We start from the raw sequence: 24,267 nt of genomic DNA on the forward strand, positions 1-24,267 counted from the left end.
GGATTGGGTCCAACCCTGACAGTTTCTCATGCTGACAACATCCCTCTCTGGGCCTCCCTTTTCTCTTCCAAGTTGTGGGGTTTGTTCTAGATGATCACTATCCAATAGAAATATAATGTGAGCCCCATAGGTTGTTGAAAATGTAATGTGGTTATTTAAAATAGCCACATTAAGTGAACGGAAACCAGTGAAATGAATTTAAACAATATATTTTATTTACCCCATTATGTCCCCAAGCATTATCATTTTAATGTAGCCAATCTTAACAAATTACTAAAGAGATACTTTGCATTCTTTTAAAAAATTTTACTCTAAATCTTCAAAGTGTGGTATGTATAAGGTGGAGCAAAAGTAAGTTTACAGTTGTGAATATGTGAAACAGAGTTTATTCTTGTATTACTAGTTATTAAGTATTGTATTATTTTTCATAATACAGTATGAAAAAACCCACTTTTGTCTGACCCTGTATGTTACCCTTAACCACACATCTCACTTTGTACTAGCCATGTTTTAAGTGTTCAATAGCTACATACATGTGACTGTGGCTGCCATATTGGACGGTGTGGGCTGAGACAGTCATGGAAGTTGGAAAGTTTTTTGTGACACCAACATTCTGTGATTCTAAGACCCAAGGTAGTGAGGGTTTAAGAAGAGAGGCTCCTCTGTTGTTAAGCTTTGCGAGGGAAAGGACCTTTGTCATCTAGGTGAGAATGGGTGGTTGGATGAGCATTGGACAGAAGCAGATGGATGTATGATCGGAAGTGTGAATGACGGGGTATATGGGAAAATGAGAGGAGGCGTAGATGGGGAGTTGGAAGTTTGGGAGATGAATGGATGGTGGGTGAAGGGAGGCTGAGAGGGAGAGATTGGGTGGATGTATGAATTGAGTAGGTGAATGAGTGAGTTGTTGAGGGTTGGGAGGTGCAGGAGATGGCTGGATGGAGGGACTAATAAGAAGTTGGAATGAGTGGATGTTTGGGTAGTTGGAGAAATGGATGTGAAAACATTGCTGGCACAGATATGTTTAGATGAATGGTGAGTTAGGGCCTTAATATATGGTTTGTTGAGTCAAGGGGTGGATGAAGGGATGGTAGGGTGGGTGGGTGATGGAGATCTGGACGTTAGGGGATAGTCAGTTAGATGTGTGTGTTGGATGGATGGATGGATGGATAGATGGTAGTTGCCTGAGTGGTTGAACTCTGGTATGAATGGTTGGTTAATTGGTTGAGTGGATGGATGGATGGATGATTGGAGAGAGGGAAACTTAGGAGACCGAGGGGTGGCTGCATGAGGGGATGGTTCGATGGGTGGGTGGATAGATGCTGGATTAAGAGATTCCTGTCTTTTAGTGTTTTTGCTCAGCAGGTAGAATACTGTCTCATCTGACCAGCACAGTCCTTATTGAATTCTGCTTCCTGTTGCTTTGTCTTACGTGACTTTTCAGAGATTTGACTCCTTTATCTAGTAAAATTAAGGCTGAGGGGAGGTTCAGATTCTGGGCCCTCCTGTCAGCATCACCTCCAACTTCCTTTTTGGTCTGGGCATGTCACTTGCTATCTGAGCCTTATACTCCTTGTCTGTTTCCGCTGGCCTCATAAGTTTGTGGGGAGAAACCTTTCCACAGGATGAAGGATGGGCGTTCCATGCACATGTGTGCACTTCTCATTGTCTTTCTCTTCCAGCCTGACCTCTCTGAGCCTCAGTTTTCTCTTCTGTAAAATGGGGAAGGTAAACCCTTTGTTAAAGTAGTGTCTGGTTAAGAGTTAGCCTCCTTCTAATTGAAACCCTGTTCAGTGAGTTCTCTAGATCTGTGACACTGCCTCTCTTTGCCTCAATTTCCTCATCTGTAAAATAAGGTGAACTATCTATTGTATGCACCTGACTCATGGTGAAGAATCAATGTGGTAACTGTGCCTGGCACATAGAAAGTGCACAGAATAAGGGGTCACTGCTCTTACTCTTACTGTTGACTTGTCTCCACACATGTTGGATTCCTATTCAGTGCCATCCCACAGGTGTAGCACCTGGCACATAGTAGATGCTTCAACCATGGGTGCCTTCTCCTGTGCCCTTTCCTCCCTCTTCTGGGGTTGGTCCTCCTCATTAGAGGCCTTAGTCTCTCAGCTGGCCGTGGTTAGTTAGGTCAGCATGTCTCCTCATTGGGTGTTTTATGCCTGCCCACTTTGCTAGGTCTGTCTGTGTCTGTCTCCTGTCCTGCTGTTCCCCCATCAAGGTCCCCCTCTCCTTCCTCCTTGCTTCCCACCTGCTCTCTCACTGGGGCCACACTGAGAGCCCTTCAATGGCAGTGCCAAGGCCACTGCCAGCATCTACCCTCTCTCTTCCCCATCCCAGCCTGGGCTGTCTGAAACAGGCACTTTTCCCAGAACACTGGGTTTTAGAAAACCTAACGTTTCCTCAGGCCTCTGACCTGCTCCCAGTTTTGGCCGTTTGCTGGAGTTAGTCCAGCTCCCCCAGTGCAGACCTAGGCTTCACAGTGCGGTCGTACCTGTCGGAGCCAGAGCAGCTGGTTCTGATCTTACTGGACTCCAGGTGGGTCCGCTTGGGCTGCCCCGTGGCTGCCATTCCCTCCCCTCCTCAGTTCTTCAAGTGAGTGGGCTGGTGGAGGGAGAGGGCACATCTGTCTCCTGAGAGCACCTGGCAGGTGGCCAGCATTCCCGCTTCTGGATCAGGAGCCAGAGGACTGGGCTCTGAGAGGGCCCAGAGGGATTGGGCAACGGCGGACAGAACAACTGGCCCGACTCTGATGCGGTCACAGGAAATGCCTGTCGCAGCTAGGTGTCTGCCCACTGTTTTGTCTTTGCCTGGGTCACACAGGGCACCGCCCGTCCGGAACGTGGGTCAGGGAAGGTCTCTCTGACTCAGTGTTTTCTGGTCTAATTCAAAAGTAGAGGTTCCTTGGATGTCGGAGTGGAAGAGAGTGTTTCCAAAGCCTACCTCCCCAGTCTGCAGAAGGGGGAACAGACTCAGAGGAGCTAAGTCTTATATATTTCAGCTGCCTGCTTGGCATCTTAGAGGAGGCAGCAGCAGGTTGTGGATAAAACCTGTGGTCACTGTGACCCCTTTCCCACACACCCCGCTCGCCCACTCAGCCGTAGCCACACCGGCCACCTCGCTGCTTCTTGCAGTATGGCAGGCCTTGGCACCTGTGTCCTCTGCCTGGAATGTGCCTCCCCAGATACCCGCCGAGTTTCCTTCCTCACCTTCTGTTGGCCTTTGTTCCAATGCGGCCTCTTCAGTGGGGTCTCCCTGGACACCCTGCCCCGCCCCAGTTAAAATTACGCCCCTCTACCTTCCCTATTCATCTTTCTGTTTGTTTATTATTTTTTTACAACCTTTATTATTCTTAAAACCTTAAATGTTTTATTTTAATTAAAAACATAAGCATCCCATTCATTAAACATTCTTTTCATGTAGATCCAAGGCCTCTTCTTTGAGGATAAATTCCCTCTCCACACAAAAGCAGCTCACCTTTATCAAGGTGAACATTCAACCTAATTTTCAGAGAGCCCACTCTCTTTCATAGGCCCATGTCCTCAGCTTATAGAATATTTAGTTTTCCAAGTTCCAGTGACAGGTGCACATCAGGCAGATGGGTTTGGGAACAAACACAGCTGGCCCTCGGCGAGCATCACCCACCTGCTGGAGCAGACCCCAGAGTGGCTTTGAGCTCCAAGGGCGTATTCTCTGCTTTATTTGAACCGCAACATCTAGCGCTTGTGACATGGTGAATGTTTTACTTCTTTACTTAGCGTCTGTTTCTCTGTCTCTTCCTCGTATTGGAGTGAGTCCTCAGAGATAGTGCTTTGTTCACTGCTGCGGCCCCAGAACCGAGAAGAGTGTGCCTGGCGCCCCATAGGTGTTTTCTGAGTCTTGCTGAATGCATGGGTGTGTGACTGCCCTAAGGTTCCAACTTGGTATTCTCCCCCCAGGAAGTGCTGGGCAGATGTTTGTTGAGCAAACTGAATGGGTGAACCATAGAATTCACCTGGGTGAATGAATGAGTGAATGAATGGTTGGTTGGTAGGTGGATGTAGACGGATGAATGGATGGACTGCCTACTCTGAGGCATGGGGGATGTTAACTTCCCACCATCTTTCAGGGTCACCGGGGGCAAGAAATCCACCAAGAGGACCAAATCCATCAACGGCTCCCTCTACATCTTCAGGGGCCGCATCAACACTGAAGTCATGGAGGTGGAGAACGTGGAAGATGGGACAGGTAGGCCCCGACCCCAAGCCCTGCCCGAGCCTAGTCCCACCTGCTTCCATGGCACAATCTCTCTGTTCAGTTAGTTTTTTTCTTTTATTTGAAATGGAACCTACCTACTGCAACGTGCCTAAAACTCGTGCATGTAAAATAACTATCTGGGTAGTCACCATTCAAGTTAACGGGTCAAACACTGCCTGCAGCCTGGAAGCCCCTTCCACGGGCCTCTCTGGTCACAGGGCCTCCTTCCCCTCAGGAGTACCACTTCTGAATTCTGTCATGGTCATTTTCTTGCTGGTTAAAAATATTTCTACCTCCTAAATAGGCATTACTAAATATTTTATCACAATTTCTCTGTTTTAAAATCTTATTTAAATGGTTATCTATTTAATGGTCATGTTATATACCTATTTAATAGCTTTAAATACATATAAATATATGATATATATACGCTATTTATATTTAAATGGTCATAAATTACCATACATTCTTTTGCATCTCGCTTCTTTCACTCCGCCCCACGTTGGTGAGATTCATCTGTGTTTCTGCCTGAAGCTCTATCTTGTTGGTTTCCATTGCTGTATAATATTCCATTGCATAAATAGTCCACAGTTCACCCACTACTTTGGTAATGGGCATTTGCATGGTTTCCACTGTTGACTGTTATGGACAGAGGTGCTGTGAGCATTCTCATGTAAACCTCTTGAGCTAGTCTAGGGCAGAGGTCCTTAATTGATTTTGAGCCACAGACCCCCTTTGGTAGTCTCCTGAAACTGGTGGCTCTCGCCTCAGATTTAGGGTAGAGGCAGGACCCTGACTCAGCTTCCCCGGGTGATGCCAGCCTGTTTTCAGAGAGGTTTGCCAATTCCAACCTCACCAGCAGTGTGGGAGGGCCTGCGATGCAGTGTTATCTGGCTTGCACTAGGGTTTCGGGTAGCCCGAGGGCCGGAATGAGTTGGGCAGGGAGGCAGGGATGCATGCCTGGGCTATGGGCAGGTGCCTCCCCTTGAGTCGCTTTCATTTGTACCTGGACCGCAAGGTCTTGACGCCCCTTGTCATTGAGGGCTTGGAAAGGGTCTTTGCAGATCGTCCTCGCCTACCAGAGAATAACCAGGAGAGGGAGTGAGCACTGGCAGGGTTGAAAGCTCAACTGTCACCTCCCGATCCTGCCCATGCCCCTGTACCCTGTCTTTTTGGAGCTGGAAGGGCTGGTCCTGTCACCTCCCTCACAAGCGTGCGGTGGGGACTGTTCGGAATTGTGCGGCCGAGTCTTCTGACCCCCCTTTGCCTCTTGCCTTTGCCAGCGGATTACCACAGCCACGGCTACACTGTCACCAACGGCTGGAAGATCCACAACACGGCCAAGAACAAGTGGTTTGTGTGCATGGCCAAGACGCCGGAGGAGAAGCAGAAGTGGCTGGACGCCATCATCCGCGAGCGGGAGCAACGCGAGAGTGAGTGGCTGGGCTCCCTCCTGGCCGTCCGAAGGGTGGCGGCTTTGGGGGTCCTTTCTGGGACCCCTGGGATGTGTGTGGCTTCCCCCGCCTGGTCTCTTCTGCAGAGTGAGGGCTGTGCCTAGGGAGAGGGCAGTGAGGCCCCTCTAGACACAGGTCAACGCTACAAGGAGCAGGTCTTGGACTGGGCAGGGAGCTCTGGGACTGGACTGTATTGTAAGTTGGTGGTAGCTCAGATCACCCGAGGTCATCTGGTTCAGCCCCCTGGGTAGATGGTGGGACTCGCCCAAGGACATGTCGGTGTGGATGGTTATCCTGGATTCTTGGCACCCTTCCCTTGAGGTTTGGTAGCCAAGATGTTCCCTGCACGCCTTTTCTCCTTCATGGTTCTGTTCCCTTCACCTGGGTTCTTTGTGTTAGAGACTCACCGAGTCTGCGCTGGGGAGGAGGATTCTGTGTTCTTGGCCACAGCATGCACCCCCACCCCCATAAATGCAGCCCTGAGGTTGGAGCTTCAACAACACCCCCACTGTAACGAGCAAGGACCCCGCAGGCAACATCTCTCTCATGATCACATATGCTCCGCACTGACCACACCTTCGGTTCTGACCACAAAGATACTGATCCACCACACTGTTACTGTGCTCATGAATCTCTCTGGGCCCTGGCACCTCTGAGGCAGCTCCCATAGGAAGGGCGGGGCTGGGTGTGATAGTTCGGTGAGGTTGGGGCGGCATTAACTGCTCTGCAGTCACCCGGGCTGGGAAAAGCGAGGCGTGGTGTGTGTTTGGGGCAAGTCAGTTCAGTGGCCCAGACCTCAGGGGTGTGGTGTGGTCTGATGCGTGGGGAGCGGGGGAAGTGTGGGTTGAGAGGCTGCTAAGTGAGGTTTAGATTTGGCCCTGCTTGGCAATTTGACACATGATCCTAAAATCCCTCCTGACCTCCTGGGTGTGCCGTGGACATCTCCCACGTACCATGTCTCCATGTCTAGTCAGAGCTCTTCATTTCCACTAGATCTTCTGCTCCAAACCTGCTCATCCCATCGCTTCCCTATCTCGCCAAGTGGCTCCTCCATTCTCTCACGAGGTTAGATTCAAACCCTTAGTGTCATCTCTGTTTTTTTTTTTTTTTTTACAGGGACAGAGAGAGAGTCAGAGAGAGGGATTGATAGGGACAGACAGAAAGGAACAGAGAGAGATGAGAAGCATCAATCATCAGTTTTTCGTTGCAACACCTTAGTTGTACATTGATTGCTTTCTCATATGTGCCTTGACCACGGGCCTTCAGCAGACCGAGTAACCCCTTGCTGGAGCCAGCGACCTTGGGTCCAAGCTGGTGAGCTTTTTGCTCAAGCCAGATGAGCCCACACTCAAGCTGGCGATCTCGGGGTCTCAAACCTGGGTCCTCTGCATCCCAGTCCGATGCTCTATCCACTGCGCCACCGCCTGGTCAGGCCTTAGTGTCATCTCTGATTCAATCCTCTCCCCAAATTCAGTAGATCAAGTCCTTTTAATTCTGCTGTTCACATTTATGCCACATCCATCTGCTTCTCTCCTGTCCCTACTTCTCCCCAAGCACAAGTCCCTGCCACCTCTTAAGAATACGGGTCCAGCATGACTAGCTTTATTGATTTTTTTTTTTCCTAGAGAAGCTAGACATTGGGATTTTTAAGGTGATAGTTCCCGATTTTGAATATTGCATCAACATATATTAAAATGTCCTTAGGCCAAATAAGCTGCTAAATTTGGCCCTTGGTTGTGACATCTGAAACTGATCAGGGCTGGGTGTATAGTCACCAGGGGTTGTGGTCTGGCCTGGGTGTGGTGGATCAATATCTTTGTGGTCAGAATCGAAGGTGTGGTCAGTGCAGAGCGTATGTGATCATGAGAGGGATGTTGCCTGTGGGGTCCTTGCTCGTTACAGTCGGGGTGTTGTTGAAGCTCCGACCTCAGGGCTGCATTTATGGGGGCGGGGGTGCATGCTGTGGCCAAGAACACAGATCTGGAGCCAAACTTCCTGGGTCTAAATTCTGGTTCTGTGACTTCTAGTTGGGTAACCTTGTACAAAGAACTTAATTTCTCTGGGCCTGAGTTTCTTCATCTGCGAAAATAGGAATAATGGTACGTGCTTGTAGGTTTCCTGAGGGTTAAGTGGAATATAGTTGAGGCTTATATCATTTTCTGTGATTGTCATTTCTGTTATTGTCAGAAGTGGGCCGGGTCCAAGTAGAAAATGTGGGGCAGTGATCGGGGCCAGGGTCCTGTGTATGTTGTATTTTCTAAAGGAATGAGCAAATTTCCATCCCTGGCTGGAAGGAAAATCTCAGTTGGCTTGCGGATAACCTCTGGATTTGAAAACTTATCCTCAGGTTATTACTCTGAGACTTCATTTCTCTGGGCCTCAGCTTTGCCATCTGTAAAATGGGGGATATTAGCCACCCTTCCTTACCGGGTTCTTTTGAGGAACCTAGGACAGTGACCTCCGTGCCCTGAGTGCTCTACAGATGGCTGCTGGCCGAGGCAGTAGCGGGGGACAGCTGGGGGTAGCTTTCAGAAGCCTCAGACCTGCCCCTCCCCTCCCAGCACTGGTGCTGTCCCTGGTGCTGACTGCACCTCCTCCGCAGGCCTGAAGCTGGGCATGGAGCGGGACGCCTACGTCATGATTGCGGAGAAGGGGGAGAAGCTCTACCACATGATGATGAGCAAGAAGGTGAACCTGATCAAGGACCGCCGGCGAAAGCTGAGCACCGTCCCCAAGTGCTTCCTCGGCAAGTGAGTAGCCCGATCCCGGTCCCCGCTGGGTCCCTGGGTCTCGGCTGGAGGCTGGCTCTCCCCAGCCCTGCCCCTCCCCACAGGAGCCCCCCTGGACAGAGCCTCTAAAGTGCCCTGAATCCTTGTGGCACAGCCCTTGGCGGTCAGGGAGGGTAGTGGGCCCCCATGTCGGGTCTTTCAAACATTCTTGACCCTAAGTCATGGCAAAACGTAAGTTCTATGTTGTGACCTGGTGCACACATCCATGTAATGTATGAATGAGGCTGAGGAGTCACAACCCTTATTGTGCTTGATATGCTCTGAAAGTAGCTTTTCTGTTTTTCTATTTGATTTCTGTCCTGTCCTATCTGATGCAGAAGTTTTGGGGGTGGGTGGGCCTCTGAGGGGTGACCAGGATGCCCTGGATCCGGGGCCATCCTGTTGCCTTCGGGGGGTCAGCCACCCCAGCTCCACGCTGTCTGGGTGGAGAGGACCTTTGGCCTGTGGGGAGTGGGGAAGGGAAAGCCTGGCTGGTCTCCATCAGTTAATCCCTAATCTCTGGGCAGAAAGGAAGTTTTTCTTCCAGGAGGAACCTTCCTCCAGCCCTGTGGGGTCAGAAGACCTCCCCACCTCCTGCCAAACCCCTTCGAGAGCACAGCCCAGCCCCTAGTCCAGCCGGATGGGATAACCTGCCCGCGATGAGAGCTTCAGTGAGAGTTCCGTCTCCTCAGGAAGGATTAGGGAGATTTCTCTTACTGCCCATTTGAAGCAAGGCCAGGACTGAAGCTTGTTGTGTAACCAGTGGGCCCTAAGGACGGGTCATCCTGCAGGGGACTGTTCTGTAAAACTCTTCTCCCTGTTTGGCTTTGTTCTGCACCCAGCCTGGGGCTCGTGATCTCCGCCTTCTCTTCCGGGGCTCGGCCCCGAGCCTGCTCCTCCAGGGTCACCCTGGTCCCCTCAGGTGGAAGGGACCAGCAGCCACAGAGACATAATTTCAGGTGCTGGCACATGGCCATTCCTTTAAGCCTCGTACAACACTCTGAGGCAGGTTACTGCCATTACTCCCATCTGAAGGGCGAGGAGACAGTGGCACAGAGAGGGAAAAGGTCCTGCACAGGGGCCCGATTTGGGGGCTGGGATTTGATTCCAGGACTCTGTCCACAGCACTCTGCTGCATTCGTCCATTTTTATCTATATTTGGCACATTTCATTTTTACTTGATAGTTACTTTATCCATCTCTGTCTCCACTACTAGACAAGGAACCCCATGAATACAAAAAAAGTGTTTGATTTATGTTTATAACCTACAATGGTTGGGCTTTGCGTCAGACTTGGACTCAAGTCCTGGATCTTCCACTTTCTACCTGTGTGGCTCTGAGCAAGTTTCTTAACTTCTCTGAGCCTAGTAAATGATCAGTTAGCATGAGAGAAGAGAATGTGCCTGATAGATTGTTGGAGGATGCAGTGAGAAAATGCACGTGACATGCTCAGTACAGTGATAGAAATGGGTTCTGGGCTTAAGGAGTGGCCTGTTTTTGCCTGACTCACAGACAACACTCACAGATGCCACATGACAAAAACTAAGGAATGAAATCTGTATATTACTGTGGAGGCATCATGGGAGGAACATGGCATTTGTCCGCTGGGATCCTCAGGTTAGTTGGGGAGATAGAATTGATTCTCCATTCATTCATCTCATTCATTCAGTGTTTACTTACCATGTGCCCACTGTGAACAGGACAAACGTGATCCCTGACTTCACGGAGGTGACCAGCCAGTTGGGGAATCAGCAAATAGACAGGTAGACAAATACAAATGAAGACAAATAAAGCAGGGAATTCAGAGAGTTGAAGATACTGTAAGGAAGTAAGTAGGTTGGTGTAAGGAGGCAAGGAAATGGGGTGCTATTTCAACTGGGTGGTCAAGAAGAGCTTCTCAGGGGAGGTGACATTTTAACCATGGTCTGGATGACCAGCAAGAGTCAGCCATAAAAAGATCTGGGGAACAGCATCCTGGCAGAGGGAACAGCAGGTGCGAAAGCTCCAAGGTGGAATGAGCCTTGACTGAGTTAACGGAGGGACAGTAAGGAGGTCAATGTGGCTGGAGGGAGCGAGTGGCAGAGGGGTGGGAGGCAATGCCACAGGGTTCACAGGGGCCGGATCAGGCAGGTAAGGGGTAAGAGGTTCAGGTTTTATTCCAGGTGCTCTGGGAGGTCATTGGAAGAATCTAAGCAGAAGAGGAGATGAGGGTGAGCCAACATGCAGTCCCTGAAGGAGGCTGTCAGAGCTGCTAGAGCTCAGGACAAAGTGCGACGGTCTGTCTGGCAGGGGCAGTCAGGGAAGGCTTCCTGGAAGGAGAAGGCCTTTGCTTTCACCCTTGATAGAGGTCAGATGTTATTCAATTATTCACGTCTGCCAGAACGGAAGCTCTGAGGTGGAAGAGGCCTAGCTGTCTAGGCTACCTGTGTGTACAGGTGCAGGGTATTAGCGTATAATAGCTGATCAATAATGGTTTGTTGACCATTGCTGCAGATATTTTCTGGAAGCAGAGTTATGGGTATGAATATGCCTCGCCACCCCCAGTCTCAGCCCTCATGGAGCTCAAGGCCATGGAAGAGATAGGCCAGGAAAAGGGGTATTCTTGAAGGGGGTGGTGAGTGGTACACTGGGCCTCAGCTTGGGGACTTTGCCAGGAAGACTACAAATATTTTATCTATCGGTGTATCCCCTGTGGCCAGCATTGGGACTGGCACATAGTAGGCCGAGTACATGTTACCAGGTGAATGATTCTGTGGAACAGCAAGGAAGGAGGGATGAAAGCTGGATACGTGTTAATTCTTAACTAGCCCCCCATGCTAGGCTACCTTCTTCCCTCTGTGTCCCCAGCCATGTCCTCCTGGAAGACTGGACTTGCTGCTGTTTGCAGCCCCCAGGGTTTGGAGGATTGCTAGTTGCCTAACCTAATTCCCCTCAGGGCCATTGTGTGTTCTGATCCCCCTGCCTAGAACACCCTTCCCTGCACCCCAGTGGTGGCAAATGGTGCCCCACTGACCCAGTGCGGTTTGCAGATGTGTTTTCTATAGGCCACATGGTGCTTTCAGGAAAACTTGGATTCAATATCTACATTTACCAGTTGGGAGATTTCACAGGAAATGCGGGATTTCCGGCTTCTCTTGAAAAGCCGTAAGATGCCTTAGTCTTCCCAGGCAGCCACGGGCAGCCACGCTGAGGAGTGGCTCGCGTCTTTCAGAAAAGAATTTTACGTGGTTTTGCAGGCTGGATCCCAGCTAAGATTTTATATGATTAGAAAGTTTACCTGTTAAATCCAGAAGGCCCCTGAGTGAACCGCTTGCCAGATGGGCCCTGGTGGGGCCCAGAGAGGGACAGTGGCTTGCCCAAATTTGCCCAGCAAGCTGTGAACCCTTGTTTACCCTCTAGAAAGGGCAAGACTCGGCCCAGGGCAGAAACATGGTCACAGTTGCTGTCCTCTGGTCTGTCTTCTCCTGTTGTAGCATCTGCCCACCCTGACCGCAGGGCTGTGGGTCAGTGCCTGAGGTGGCTCCCAGTGGGACAGCGAGTGGGCAGCCAGACGCTGAGCCTCCAGCTTCCGAGAGAGTGGGCACCCAACATCTGTTCACTTGTCTCAGCTACTGGCCACGTTCTCTCTCTCTCTGATTTTGGGACTTAGAGAATGGAACTGGGGGTGGGCAGGACCCAGAACAATCTCTTCCCTACCTGGGGTCCTGCTCCACAAAATATTTATAGATCCATTTCTTCTGCGCGCCCCCTGGGCCTGCACCCGGGGGCTCTCTGAATGCCTCAGCACACACCACTACCTACACACAAGGCAGGTCTTTGCTCAGCAAACCCTGGAAAGCTAAAAATAGCCTTGCCCCCCTCTGGCCCTGTAATTGGAGGCGGGACAGCTGGTTTCGATAAGCAGGAGAGCTCCGTGCTCTGGCCAGCTGCCACCTGCTTTCATTGAACACAGATTGCTAGGCGGAAGCAGTCTCGTTCCCAGCTCTCCCTTTTCCTGCTGACTTCGAGCGGGTTGAGCTCTGCTCTGGGCCGGAGCACACTGCCAGGAGCCAGGACCTGGGTTCTGGCTGAGCCTCTACTCTTCCGGGGTAGTCTCGTTGGGCTTGCCTGCTTTCTCCCTGAGACCTTCCTCCTGGTTCCAGAATATCCCTTTTTGCTCGATGGTTCATCCCTTTGTCTGTTCAGTAAATGATTACTGAGTCCCCCTGTGCTTTAGACCATCTTCTAGGTTCTGGGGGTGGAGCCAGGCGGATGACAGCATGGAGATGCCATTCTGGTTGGGGGAGGTGTCTAATAGACGCATAAATGAACCTGCACACAGTACAACTGTAGACAGTTACTGGTGTAAAAAAGGAAGTAAAACCAAGAGATGTGATGGATTATGTGGGGATAAGGGGCCGCTTTTGATGAGGTGGTCAGGGAAGGCTTTTCTGAGGAGGTGACATATGAGCTGAGACCTGAAGGATGAAAAGGAAGCCTGAAGAGCTGGGGAATAGTGTTTCCAGGCAGAGGTAACAGCAAGTGCAAAGGCCCTGAAGCAGGCAGGAATTTGGCATTTTTTTAAAGAAGGGAAGATGGTGGATGTGGCTAAAGCATAATAAGTGAAAGACATAGAGGGTGATATCAGTGAGGACGGGCAGTTTCTGCAGGACCTGGTTCTCATGAAGGCAGAGTTGCTTGTTTTCCCGAGAGTAAGGTTTTTAAGTAGGAGACTGATGTGATTTGATTACCATTAACTCTCCTGACTCTTCACAGTTATCTTTCTGGATCCTGAGTTCTTCCTGCTTGTTTCTTCATTGCTTCTGTTCATCCATCTGTCCCTCTATCCATCCATCCATCAATCTGGCCACCCAACATCCATTCCTCCACCCATCTACCCAGTTATCTCTCCACTTACCTGCCCATCTACTCAGATTCCCCTCTAATCACCTACTTACCAGTCTTTCCAAGCACCTGTCATTCATTTGTCAAGGCATCCATTTATCCACTCACCTTTCATTCATTTACCTGCCCACTCATGTGTCTGTCTAGCCATCTCCCAACCTCTCACTCTTCCATCTATCCATCCATCCATCCATCATCCATCCATCCATCCATCCATCATCCATCCATCCATCCACCCATCCATCCATCCATCCATCCATCCATCATCCATCCATCCATCCATCCATCCATCCATCCATCCACCCACGTGCCTGTCTAGCCATCCTCCCATCCTCTCACTCTTCCTTCCTTCCAGCCATCCGTCTGTCCATCCTGAGGCAGGGCCTGGAGTTTGGTCATACCCACCTCTGCCTTTGATCATGGGGAGAAGCGTGAGGCTTCAGTATAACCCCAGGGTGGTGGGCCCCTAAGCTTTGCTTCCCTGAGGGAAGTTTTAGAAGTTTTAGCTATCACTCCCAGGAGTGGGTGAGGCCAGGCCAGCTTAGTGCTGATCCCTGGGGGTCTCAGGACAGAGGAGGTCCTCTTAACCGCATCTTATGTTCCTGGCAGTGAGTTTGTTGCCTGGCTCCTGGAAATTGGTGAAATCAGCAAGACTGAAGAAGGGGTCAACTTGGGCCAAGCCTTGTTGGAGAATGGTATCATCCACCATGGTGAGTGAGCTGGGCCCGGGTGGGCCACGGGGTAGGAATAGGTCAGACCCCAACAGTACTGTTTTCTCTCACTCAGAGCTATTTCTGTACTTCTGCACAGTAGTCCTGTTCCCTGGGCACAGTGGGGTCCCAGGAATGTGGATGCCCTTATAAAACTGCTCACTGCCCTGGGGTACCTGCAAGGTGGAGACATCTCAAAGAAGTGGGGGCAGGGGACTAGAATTTTCTGTTTGTTTCTTCAGAAAAGGGAAGAAGCATTTGTTTCAAGTCTGTTGAGTACCTGTTTGGGGCCAGGCACTGCTGGTACAGTGGTGAACAGTACAGACGGAAACTCTTGTCCTCATGGGGCCCAGCTTCTAGTTTTGGGGAGGAGACAGTCAATAAGAAATAAAAATGAGTCTTCAGGTGGCAGGAAGTGCTAGGGAGGGAGAGCAAGCAGGGAGTGGGGCTCGATTTTGAATAGGTGAGTCAGGAAGGCCTCATGGAGAAGGTGAGGGTGGAACCAGCACCTGAGAGAGGGAGGGAGCCAGGTGGGCCTTGGTGTTTCAGGCAGAGGGGCAAGCCAGTGTGAAGTCACCAGGACAGGAGGATAAGTGGTCTTTTGGGGGAAGAGCAAGGAGGCTAGGATGCCTGCTGCAGAGTGGGCAGGGGGAGTGCTCGATGAGGCCAGAGGGCACAGGGCCAAGGGGGCGTGGTCGGGGGTGGGGACCTTCTAAGGGGTTGTAGGATTTTTGGCTTTACTCTGAGTGACATGTGAAGCCCCTGCTGAGATTTGGGCAGAGGAAAGACCGGCCTAGACTCAGACTTGAACAGGTCCTTTTGGCCGCCGTGTGGAGAGTGGACAGTTGAGCCAAGGAGGCAGCTGTGGTATTCCAGGTGGGAGGTGAAGGTGGCTTGGACCAAGTGGGAGTGTAGAGTCAGATTCTGAATGTTTTGAAGGAAGAGACTACAGGATTTGCTAATAGATCCAAAGTGGGGAGTGAGAGAGAGAAACGCCAAGGGCAGTGCAAGGCCGCCCTGTAGAGAGGGTTCCAGAAACCCTGACAGTGTGGTCTCAGACCCGGCACACCTGTTCCCCACGCAGGCACTGGTGATTCAGCTCCAAACATGCTGGGCCCAAGGGGTCCCAACACAGGCTGGATCGGGGGGGCGGGTTGTTTCTGGGCCTCTCATGTCCCAAGTTGCAGGTCTCAGCAGGGCCTTGCGTGTGGCGTGGGCAGGAGGCTCAGTGAAATTTCACTTGGCACAGAGTCTGGCTAAGCAGAGGGTGGTGATGGTGGGTGTGGGTCCAAAGGGGCTGAAGGGACCTGTTCTGTTTCACCATCCCCCCGGGTCCCTCTAGTCTCTGACAAGCACCAGTTCAAGAACGAGCAAGTGATGTACCGCTTCCGCTATGACGATGGCACGTACAAGGCCCGGAGTGAGCTGGAGGACATCATGTCTAAGGTAGGGACCCCGTCCCCCTGACCCCTCAGTCACCACAGAGCAGGCCTGCCCCAGGACCTCTCCTCCTCCACTCGCCCCACCAGTCTCCCCCTCCAGCTCTCCTCCACCCACCAGCTTTTTCCTGGGAGCCTGGATTCGGCAGCCCTGAGGATGTGGCCTGATCCCAGACCCCCCCCTTTCTTCCTTTCAGGGGGTGAGGCTGTACTGCCGTCTTCACAGCCTGTACAAGCCTGTGATCAAGTAAGTTCCTCTCTCCACGCCTCGGTTTCACCTCTGCTTCTCCTCAGCTCTGTGGCCTTGGGCTGATAAGTGCCCTGAGCCTCAGTCTACATCATCAGACGGGGCTGGTAATCAGACCTTCCCTGGAGGTTTGCTGTTAGGGTGAAGTGAGTTTTTTTTGGAAACACTGCAGCATGGTGGTGAGTTTGAATCTCAGCCTACTAGTTACCAGCTCTGTGACCTTGGGCAGAGTTACAGAACCTCCTGGTGCCTCAACCGTTCCCTCTGTGAAATGGGAATCATATAATAGGGTCCACCTCAGGGCCTTTGCACTTGTTGTTCCTGCTGCCTGAAAATGCTCTTCCCTTATATACATGCCTATTTACTTCCTGACTTCCTTCAAATGTCTCACAGGGGCCTGACCTGTGGTGGCGCAGTGGATAAAGCGTCGACCTGGAAATGCTGAGGTCGCCGGTTCGAAACCCTGGGCTTGCCTGGTCAAGGCACATATGGGAGTTGATGCTTCCTGCTCCTCCCCCCTTCTCTCTCTCTCTCTCTCCTTTCTAAAATGAATAAAAAATTAAAAAAAAAAAAAAGCCTGACCAGGCGGTGGCGTAGTGGATAGAACGTCGGACTGGGATGCGGGAGGAAATGTCTCACAGGGGCCCTCCCTCACTACCTTTCTAAAGTATCACCATTGGGTGTACAGTATCCTCCTTACTTTACTTTGGTTTTCTTCTTGAACTTTTCAGTATGTCAATATGGCATATGTCATAGTGTCAGTATGTCAGTTGACATATATTTATTTAGCTATCTGTGTACTTTATTTTTTCCCACTGACTTGTAAACTCAGGAAGGACAGGGGAGCTTGCTCAATGTTGCGTCCCCAGGCCCTTGAACAGGGTAGCGCTGTCCAGTGGATCTTTCCACACCGATAGAAACACTCCATATCTGTGCTGTTCAGTCCAGCCGTCTCCCATCCCATGTGGCTCTCAAACCCTTGAGACTGAGGAATGTGATTTTAAGTTTGATTTAATATTAAGTGATTGAAAAATGGTCACATATTGGAGAGTGCAGGGCTAGGGCAAAGTAAGCACTTAGTGAATGTTGAGTAAATGCTGAAAGGTAATGAATCTGTTTCTGCATCTGTGAAATGGGCATAAGAACAGCTCACACGCCTCGGGTTGTCACGAGGCTTCAGTTTGAGTGGCGCCTGGAACCTGGTCGTTGCTGTAGGAAAGCCAGCGGTTTGGTTGTCCTCTTCACCATGCAGATTATGGCTGTGGACGAAGGGACAGAGAGGTTGGCCCAGTTCCTGTCCGGGTGCAGATTCCTCTGTCCCCTGTCCTGAAAGCTCTTCTCCCCTCTCAGAGGAACAGGGCAGAAGGGCCTTTGCTGGCCTTTGCTGGCCTCTTTGGCCTCGTTGGAGGTCAGGCCCTGGGAACCACTTTCATCCCCAGACCTGCCTCTGCCTCTTCAGCCCCTCCCCTGCTGTCCCTCTGCCCCCTGGCCTGCCGGGCTCCCCAGCTCCTATACACCCGATAGAAACTCCCCAGCCGGACCTTAGCAGCCTCAGCATGGGCTGGCCACATGCACTCATCTTTGTTGGCTTCAGGGGCAGAGGAATTACTACGATTTGGTGGCAAGGTCAGCAGAACCCTTCGTACCAAGACTTGGCAGGAGTTTAGAGGCCACGTGGGTCAGAGCATTTGCCTCAGAGAACCAGGAGTGTCACAGACCCCTGCCCTGTGCAGCGTCCTGATTCCCCGCTCTGGCCCTTGGAGAGGTGTGTCCACATTGGCGTAGTTTGTTACCTTTGAACATACGCCTGTTAACCAAACAGAAAAGGAGAATGAATTGAGAGTTTTTCTCACTGCTCAGAGTTTATCAGCCTTTCACAGTTATGGTGCTGTTGACATCGTGGGCTAGATAATTCTTTATTTGAGAGCTGTCTGGGCATTTGGGATGTTCAGCGGCATCCCTGGTCTCTACTTGAGATGCCAAAGTACCTCTGCCTCCTGCCAGGTCATAAGGGCCAAAAATGTCACCAGACACAGTCAGGTATTCCTGGGGGGTGGGGCAAAGTCACCCCTGCTTGAGAACCCCTGGGCTGGAGGGAGGAGCCTCAGAGCCATCTAGTCCTGTCCCTGGGAGAAGGGGGACCTGGGTTGGGACAGACGTGCCCCAGGTCACACTGTGAGTGAGGTGTGGAATCCGGGTCACGACACTGTGCTGTCCCAGTCTCTCCCCCTGCTTCCACCCCAGGTCTAAAGACCCTGGAAACCCTTGGATCGGAGCACTAGAAGCAGGAGAGCTGGGTGTGCTCCCGCCTCCATGCTCCCCCATCCGCTCGCTCACAGTGTGTTCCTCCTCTCCGCAGGGACCGTGATTACCACCTGAAGATGTACAAGTCGGTGCTGCCAGCGAGCAAGCTGGTGGACTGGCTGCTGGCTCAGGTGAGAACGCCCTCCGAACTCGCGTGGCTCCCGACCAGCCGTCTCGCTGTGCCCAGGACTGAGGGGATCCCGGGATGTGGTTCTTTGAGGTCTTTTTCTTTTTGAGTTTTTAATTATGTTTTACATCGGGTAAAATACACATAACACCGTCCTAACTGTTTTTAAATGTACAGCTCAGTGGCTTTAGGTACATTCACAGTCCTGTGCAACCATCACCACCTTCTGTCTCTGGAGCCCTTTTTGTCTTGCAAAACTGAAACTCTGCACCCGTTTAACAGCCCCATCCCTCCCGCCCCCAGCCCCTGGCAACCACCATTCTGCTTTCTCTCTGAACTTGACTGCTCTGGGCACCCTGTGTACATGGAGTCCTACAGCGTGTGTCTTTCTGTGACCGGCTTGCTTCACTCCACATAATATCTCAGGGTTCATCCATGTGGTAGCTCGTGTCAGGATTTCCTTCCTCATTAAGACTGAATAATGTTCTATTGCACAGCTCGACCACGTTTTATTTATCAGTTCACCAGTGGAGACTTGGGTTGCTGTCACCTTAAGGTTTTCCGTTTTAATTCTGGGACGGTGCTGGGCACATCGGGACATTTGGTCTCCTCCTGGCATCACACTGGAGCCTCCGTGTGGAACTGGCCAAGTTGCTACTTTCCTATAAGGTCCCAGTGGGCAGGGGCTGGGCCGAGACTTGGAGGATCTGTGCACCAGTGTTGCTGCAACTTCCGAAAGGTGTCTGTTCCAGCAAGGTGCCGAGGACACTCCTGTCTGCTGCCGCTTGTCCTCCATGGCTCCCGTTCACGGGGCGCTTCCTCTGGGCCAGGCACTGGCTGGGCTTTGGGCATTATCTCATTGAGTCCTCCAAGTCATTTGCACCTGGGGGAACTGGGGCCCAGAGAGGCCAAGCACCTGGTCCAGGTTACGCAGTCTCAGAGTAGCAAAGCTGGTACTCGGACGGGCCTGTCTTACCCACCTGTGCCTCAGTTCTGCAGACTTTTCAGGGAGCCCATAAGAATGTCCATTTGTCATCTGTAAAGAGAACGTATTGGCTGTAAAGATGAGGAGACAGCTGCAAAAATCAAAGTGGATACATGTTTAAACATTTCCAGCCTTATGTCAACCTTCATTGAGTGTTCATAAAAACCTCATTCCATTCAAAAACAGGTTGCTGGCTGGATTTTTTCTTGTTGCACACATTCCTGACGGTTGCCTAGAAATCATAGTGAATCTGGAAAGTCATTGTTTCTCAGCGTCAAATACCTGCAAAAGCAAGTTAAGAAAAATTCTTTAAAATACTTTACAGGCCCAAATACCCCCATATTCAGTGTAGGAGGTGGGTGCATTTTAATCTGTTTGCTATGATATGGGGCTCTGAGGTCTGGGAGGTTGTGAAACGACCCTGGATTTAAATTCAGATTTGTACATTTGGGAAACACAGCACATCAGACTGTGGTGCTACTCCACCCTCTCCTGAGGATCCCATGAAAGCAGCCCGGAGCATGTACTTTACTTACCGCCAGGCAGACCTGGGTTCAAGTCCTAGCTCTGCTGCTTCCTAGCTGAGTGGTCTTGGACAACCTACTAAACCTTTCTGTGCCTTAATTTCCACCCCTGTAAAATGAAGCTAACCCCCCCCCCCCCATACTTTCTCCTTTAGACTATTTTGAGGATTCAATGAACAAATCATTTAAAGTGCTTCAAAGGGTGCCTGGCATAGAGTTAATGTAACTATTATTCTAATTCCTCATCTCCTGCATAAAGGATTCAAGAAGGCTCAAAATTATAGGCAGTAAGGAAGGCTGAAGAAATTGTGGGAGGATTTGGGGGAGCAGGAACAGTGAGACAAGAAAACAGACAGCCGGAGTGTGGGGAGGGCACAGAGGCCTCGTCCTGAATGTGCTGCAGTGACAGGTGGGGGGTGACAGGGGGCATGTTCTTTTGTGGCTCAGGTTCTTTGGTCGAAGCCCAGACATGCCTGGGTCAGGGCTCTCTCGTGTAGTGCTTCTCGCACCTCGGACCTTTCTGTGGCCTCGTGTTTCCGAAGCTCTATCAGTGCTCACGACTGCCTTGTTGGCTTTAAAGCCTGATGTGGACTTTGCCCTCAGTGGTGACTCCCAGGCATGAGCTGAGGGTGGGGTGGGTCACCGAGGTGGCGAGAAGTTAGTGGATCTGAGACTGATTTGGAGATGGAAGGCACAGGATACATTGCTGGGGGTGGGGTGGGACTCAAGGACAAGTCCTGGTGTTTTGGTGCGATGGGCGGCCAAAAGTACCACTGACAGTGATGGGAAGATGGCTGGAAACCCTGGTGCTGTGGGCATGGGAAGGCGCTGTCTTTGGGTGCCCACTGGGCTTTCCAGTGGGTGGGTGGTGGAGGGCAGACTGTACACGCCTGGTGCTTAAGTGACATCCGCACTGCAGACGTTCTGGTCCTCGTCAGCCCCTGAGTGGTGTGTGAAAGCGGAGTTAGAGGAGGGTGGAGAGAAAACCAACAGGGGGGCTCACAAGCTCATCCTCTTTCTTCTTGGAGCACCAACTGTGCCAGGCACCGTCTTAGGTTCTGGGGACACAGTGGTGAACAAGACAACGTCCCTGCCCACATGCATCTTGAATTCTGGTGAAGGGTAGGAGAGACATTGAATAAACAAGAGAAAGAAGGGAAATATATAATACATCAGCTGGTGCTAGGTGCCAGTATGGGGGTGGGCACAGAGCATGTGGGAGCTGTGGGGGGACTTACCCTTCATATGGGTGGGTGGGGCGGCTTGCCCAGGGGGTCAGAGAAGGATTATTGAGTAGGGATATTGAGTAGGGACATGTACCTTCTCAATGAACAGAGACCTGAGGGACGAGGGGAGCAAACCAGGGGGACGTTTGGGGATGGACCCTTCCCTAAAGGACAGCAACTCAGAGGCTCAGTTTGGGTGAGCTTGGTGTGTCTGAGAGCGGCGAGGAGGTGGGTATAGCTGGAATGGCTACTTCAGGACTCCCGGCAGGGGATCACGGTGCCGGGGAACTGGGTGGCCACGGGGAAGGCGGGAGAAGTGGTCAGATCTTGGGGGTTTTTTTGAAGGTAGATCTAACAGAGTTTGCCGATAGAGGGACGGGGTGTGGGAGGTGACAGATAGAGAGGAGTCTAAAATAACTCTAGGGTCCTTGGCTGAACTGGGAAGGCTCGGGGCAGCACCCTGGAGCACTCCAGCGAGGAGGAGGCATCAGCAGCTGGCCAGAGTTGGCTTCTCTGTGGCGATGGGTGTTGGGCATGGCGGGGGCCTGCTCGTGGTCAGTGCTGTCTGAGAAGCTCTGCCTGAGTCATGTTGTTGGTTCTGAGGACAGTCCTCCCTGCCCCCACCCCCTGCTGAGCATCCTGTTGCAAGTAGAGGCAGAGGGAGGATGGAATGAAGGATGCAGCTGACCACGACATGTGCCTGTCCACTCCATCAGACCTCCCGTGGCTTGGCCTGATCTGGGGACACAGGGAAGCTAATTGGAGCCAGTGCAGGAGGAGTATAACTTTCAAGAGATTAACCAAAAGTCAGCTGGCATCGGGCCCTGGGTCAGGAAAAGGGGGCAGGGGGTGTGTGTGTGCGTGTGTGTGTGTGTGTGTGTGTGTGTCTCTCTCTCTGATGTCAATGTGACCTTGAAGACTGGTGACAGCGAGTCTTCCCAACCTTGCACCTCAGCAGGAAAGTCAAGAAAACATATAATTATGTAGTTCAGGAGGATTTTTTTTTTTTGCTTTGAACACATCTTCATTTCTGACTTCTAGGTCATTCTGCTCCTTAAACAAAATGTTCATTGAAAGTCGCTGAGAGCTAGAGGTGCTTTGGGCTGCACGTAGCAGAGCACCTGACTTATACATAAGGACATCCCCCCCCCTGCACATAACTAGGCATCCGCACTTCATGCTCTTAGAACTCAACAATGCCATTTACACCCAGGCTCTTTCCATCTTCCTCTGCCATCTTCTTGCCGATTGCCTCAGGGTCATAAGACGGCTGCCACCGCTCCAGCCATCACATGTGTGCAGACCTAGAGACCAGGCAGGCAGCAGGGGCAGTTGGAGAGGGCTTTCTCATCTTGTTTAGTTAGGGAGGAAATGTCACAGTGCCCTCCACTTCCTGGTGGTCTTCCTCTTAGGGTCTCATGGGCCATGTGGGTCCCACATGTCCCCCTAAACCACTCCCTGGGAAAGAGAAGCGGGGATTGCTGAGAGTGGCTTAGAATTCTTCAGCATTTATCCCTTGATCCTGGGGGAAGGCCTCCCTACCCACTGCTTGGACAAATCAGCTCTTTTAACTCTGAGGATAAAGGAGGGTATTAGCCCTTCAATAGACAAGCTATTGCCTTGTATCTGTTCTGATATCCTCTGTTACTTCATTTAATCCTGAGAACAACCTGAGGGAAAGTTACTCCCATTTTACTGATGAGGAAACTGAGGCTCAGGTTATATAACTTGCCTCAGGACACACAGAAATGGGGTACTCCTATAAGTTTTGGGGGGTTGTTATGATGCCTTTGTAGTAAATAATGGTACTAATAATGGTAATAATAGGGCTTATTATAGATATTAATAATAATATATCTATTAATGTAGCTGATACTGTGGAGTCTGAGCAGGGAGCATCACTCGGGATGGCAGAGGCCTTAGAAAATTAAGAGCAGCCTGACCTGTGGTGGTGCAGTGGATAAAGCGTCGACCTGGATTGCTGAGGTCGCCGGTTCAAAACCCTGGGCTTGCCTGGTCAAGGCACATATGGGAGTTGAAGCTTCCAGCTCCTCCCCCTGTTCTCTCTCTCTCTCTCTCTCTCTAATAAAAAAATGAATAAATAAAATCTAAAAAAAAAAAAGGCTAACTTTAAAAAAAAAAGAAAGAAAATTAAGAGCAAATCAGGAAATAAAAAATACAAATGAGGAAATGCAACTCCGAGAGGGTAAGGAGTTGTCCATGGCCATAGGCCACACAGGATCTAAACCTGGGGGACCCGGCTCCAGAGCTCGTGCTCCGGCCTCTCTGCGTGGGGGTTTGTGGTCTGTCTGTGCAGCCTGGGTTCCAGGACACCTCAGATGGTGGCCGTCAAAAGTGGAGGGCAGGGAGTCGGGTCACTGGGCTGCGGCGGAGAGAGCAGGGACAGGCCAGGAGCTAGGTGTGGGAGGGCACAAATCTGCTAGCTCCTGTGCTGGCTCAACAGAAATGTGCCTGAGTGCCCGCCGCACCGACCCCCACCCCCACCCCCAGGCAGATGGCAGGTGCTGACGGTGAGGTTTTTGGTACAGGGGGCCGGGGCCGGGGCGGGAGCAGGCAAAGGGCCCGGCTGGCGTCTGGAAGTAGTGGCCGAGGAAACGGGATCAACAGGCAGTACAGACACGCTGGCTGCAACCCTGGGTAACTAACCTCTTGGAGCCACAGTTTCCCTATCTGTAACGTGTGGTCGGGGAAGGGTCCAGCTCTGAAAGGATTCCATTTTCACAGCATAACCTTGGGCAAGTGCCAAGCCTGTCTGTGCCTCGATTTCTTCATTTATCAAATGAGGTTAATAAGAGTGATTGCTTCTGGGTTGACCATCGAGACCCAGTGGGATTGTGCAGCGCTTGGCAAGTGATAGGTGGTGAGAGGCATCCTCGGGCATTGTCACGGGTTTCAGAACTCGGGCAGAGGGGCCTTCTGAGGCCCTCTGTAGTTTCCCCCACTGTGCTCCCTCACCAGCCCTGCTTTGCCTCCGTCCTAGGTTTTCCTCCCTGCTGAGAAATAACTCAGCAAGAATAACTAACACTTACCAAATGCCCCTGCACGCCAGACACTGGGCCAGGAGTCTGGCACGGAACGTGCCATTTTAGTCCTTGCAGGACTCTCTGAGGGTGGACACAATTATTGCCCCCATTTCAGAGACGCAGAAACAGAGGCAGAGAGAGGTGAGTTCAGGATCAGTTTCCAGATTGGGTTTTCCATTTATGCATCCAATAATTAATTCATCAGACATTGTTTGTGCCCCACTAAGCGGTAGAGATTGTGCTTCACAGCGGGGAGGTGGGGTACACGTGGCAGACACTGTCACTGGAGCTGACGTTTTAGTGGGAGA

The 24,267-nt window shown here is 51.3% G+C and overlaps 1 protein-coding gene across 1 annotated transcript in view; it reads left to right on the plus strand.

Annotated features, from left to right (window-relative positions):
* The window catches only part of PREX1 (phosphatidylinositol-3,4,5-trisphosphate dependent Rac exchange factor 1), a 177,323-nt gene that overhangs the window by 107,033 nt on the left and 46,023 nt on the right, over positions 1 to 24,267 (plus strand). Inside the window, exons 8-14 of the mRNA XM_066234538.1 lie at positions 4,121 to 4,239; positions 5,532 to 5,681; positions 8,305 to 8,452; positions 13,963 to 14,063; positions 15,406 to 15,509; positions 15,700 to 15,749; positions 18,109 to 18,184. Coding sequence (XP_066090635.1) covers positions 4,121 to 4,239; positions 5,532 to 5,681; positions 8,305 to 8,452; positions 13,963 to 14,063; positions 15,406 to 15,509; positions 15,700 to 15,749; positions 18,109 to 18,184 — 748 coding nt within the window. The remainder of the gene's footprint in view (positions 1 to 4,120; positions 4,240 to 5,531; positions 5,682 to 8,304; positions 8,453 to 13,962; positions 14,064 to 15,405; positions 15,510 to 15,699; positions 15,750 to 18,108; positions 18,185 to 24,267) is intronic.

This window comes from Saccopteryx bilineata, chromosome 6, assembly GCF_036850765.1.
Source record: "Saccopteryx bilineata isolate mSacBil1 chromosome 6, mSacBil1_pri_phased_curated, whole genome shotgun sequence".
NCBI lineage: Eukaryota > Metazoa > Chordata > Mammalia > Chiroptera > Emballonuridae > Saccopteryx > Saccopteryx bilineata.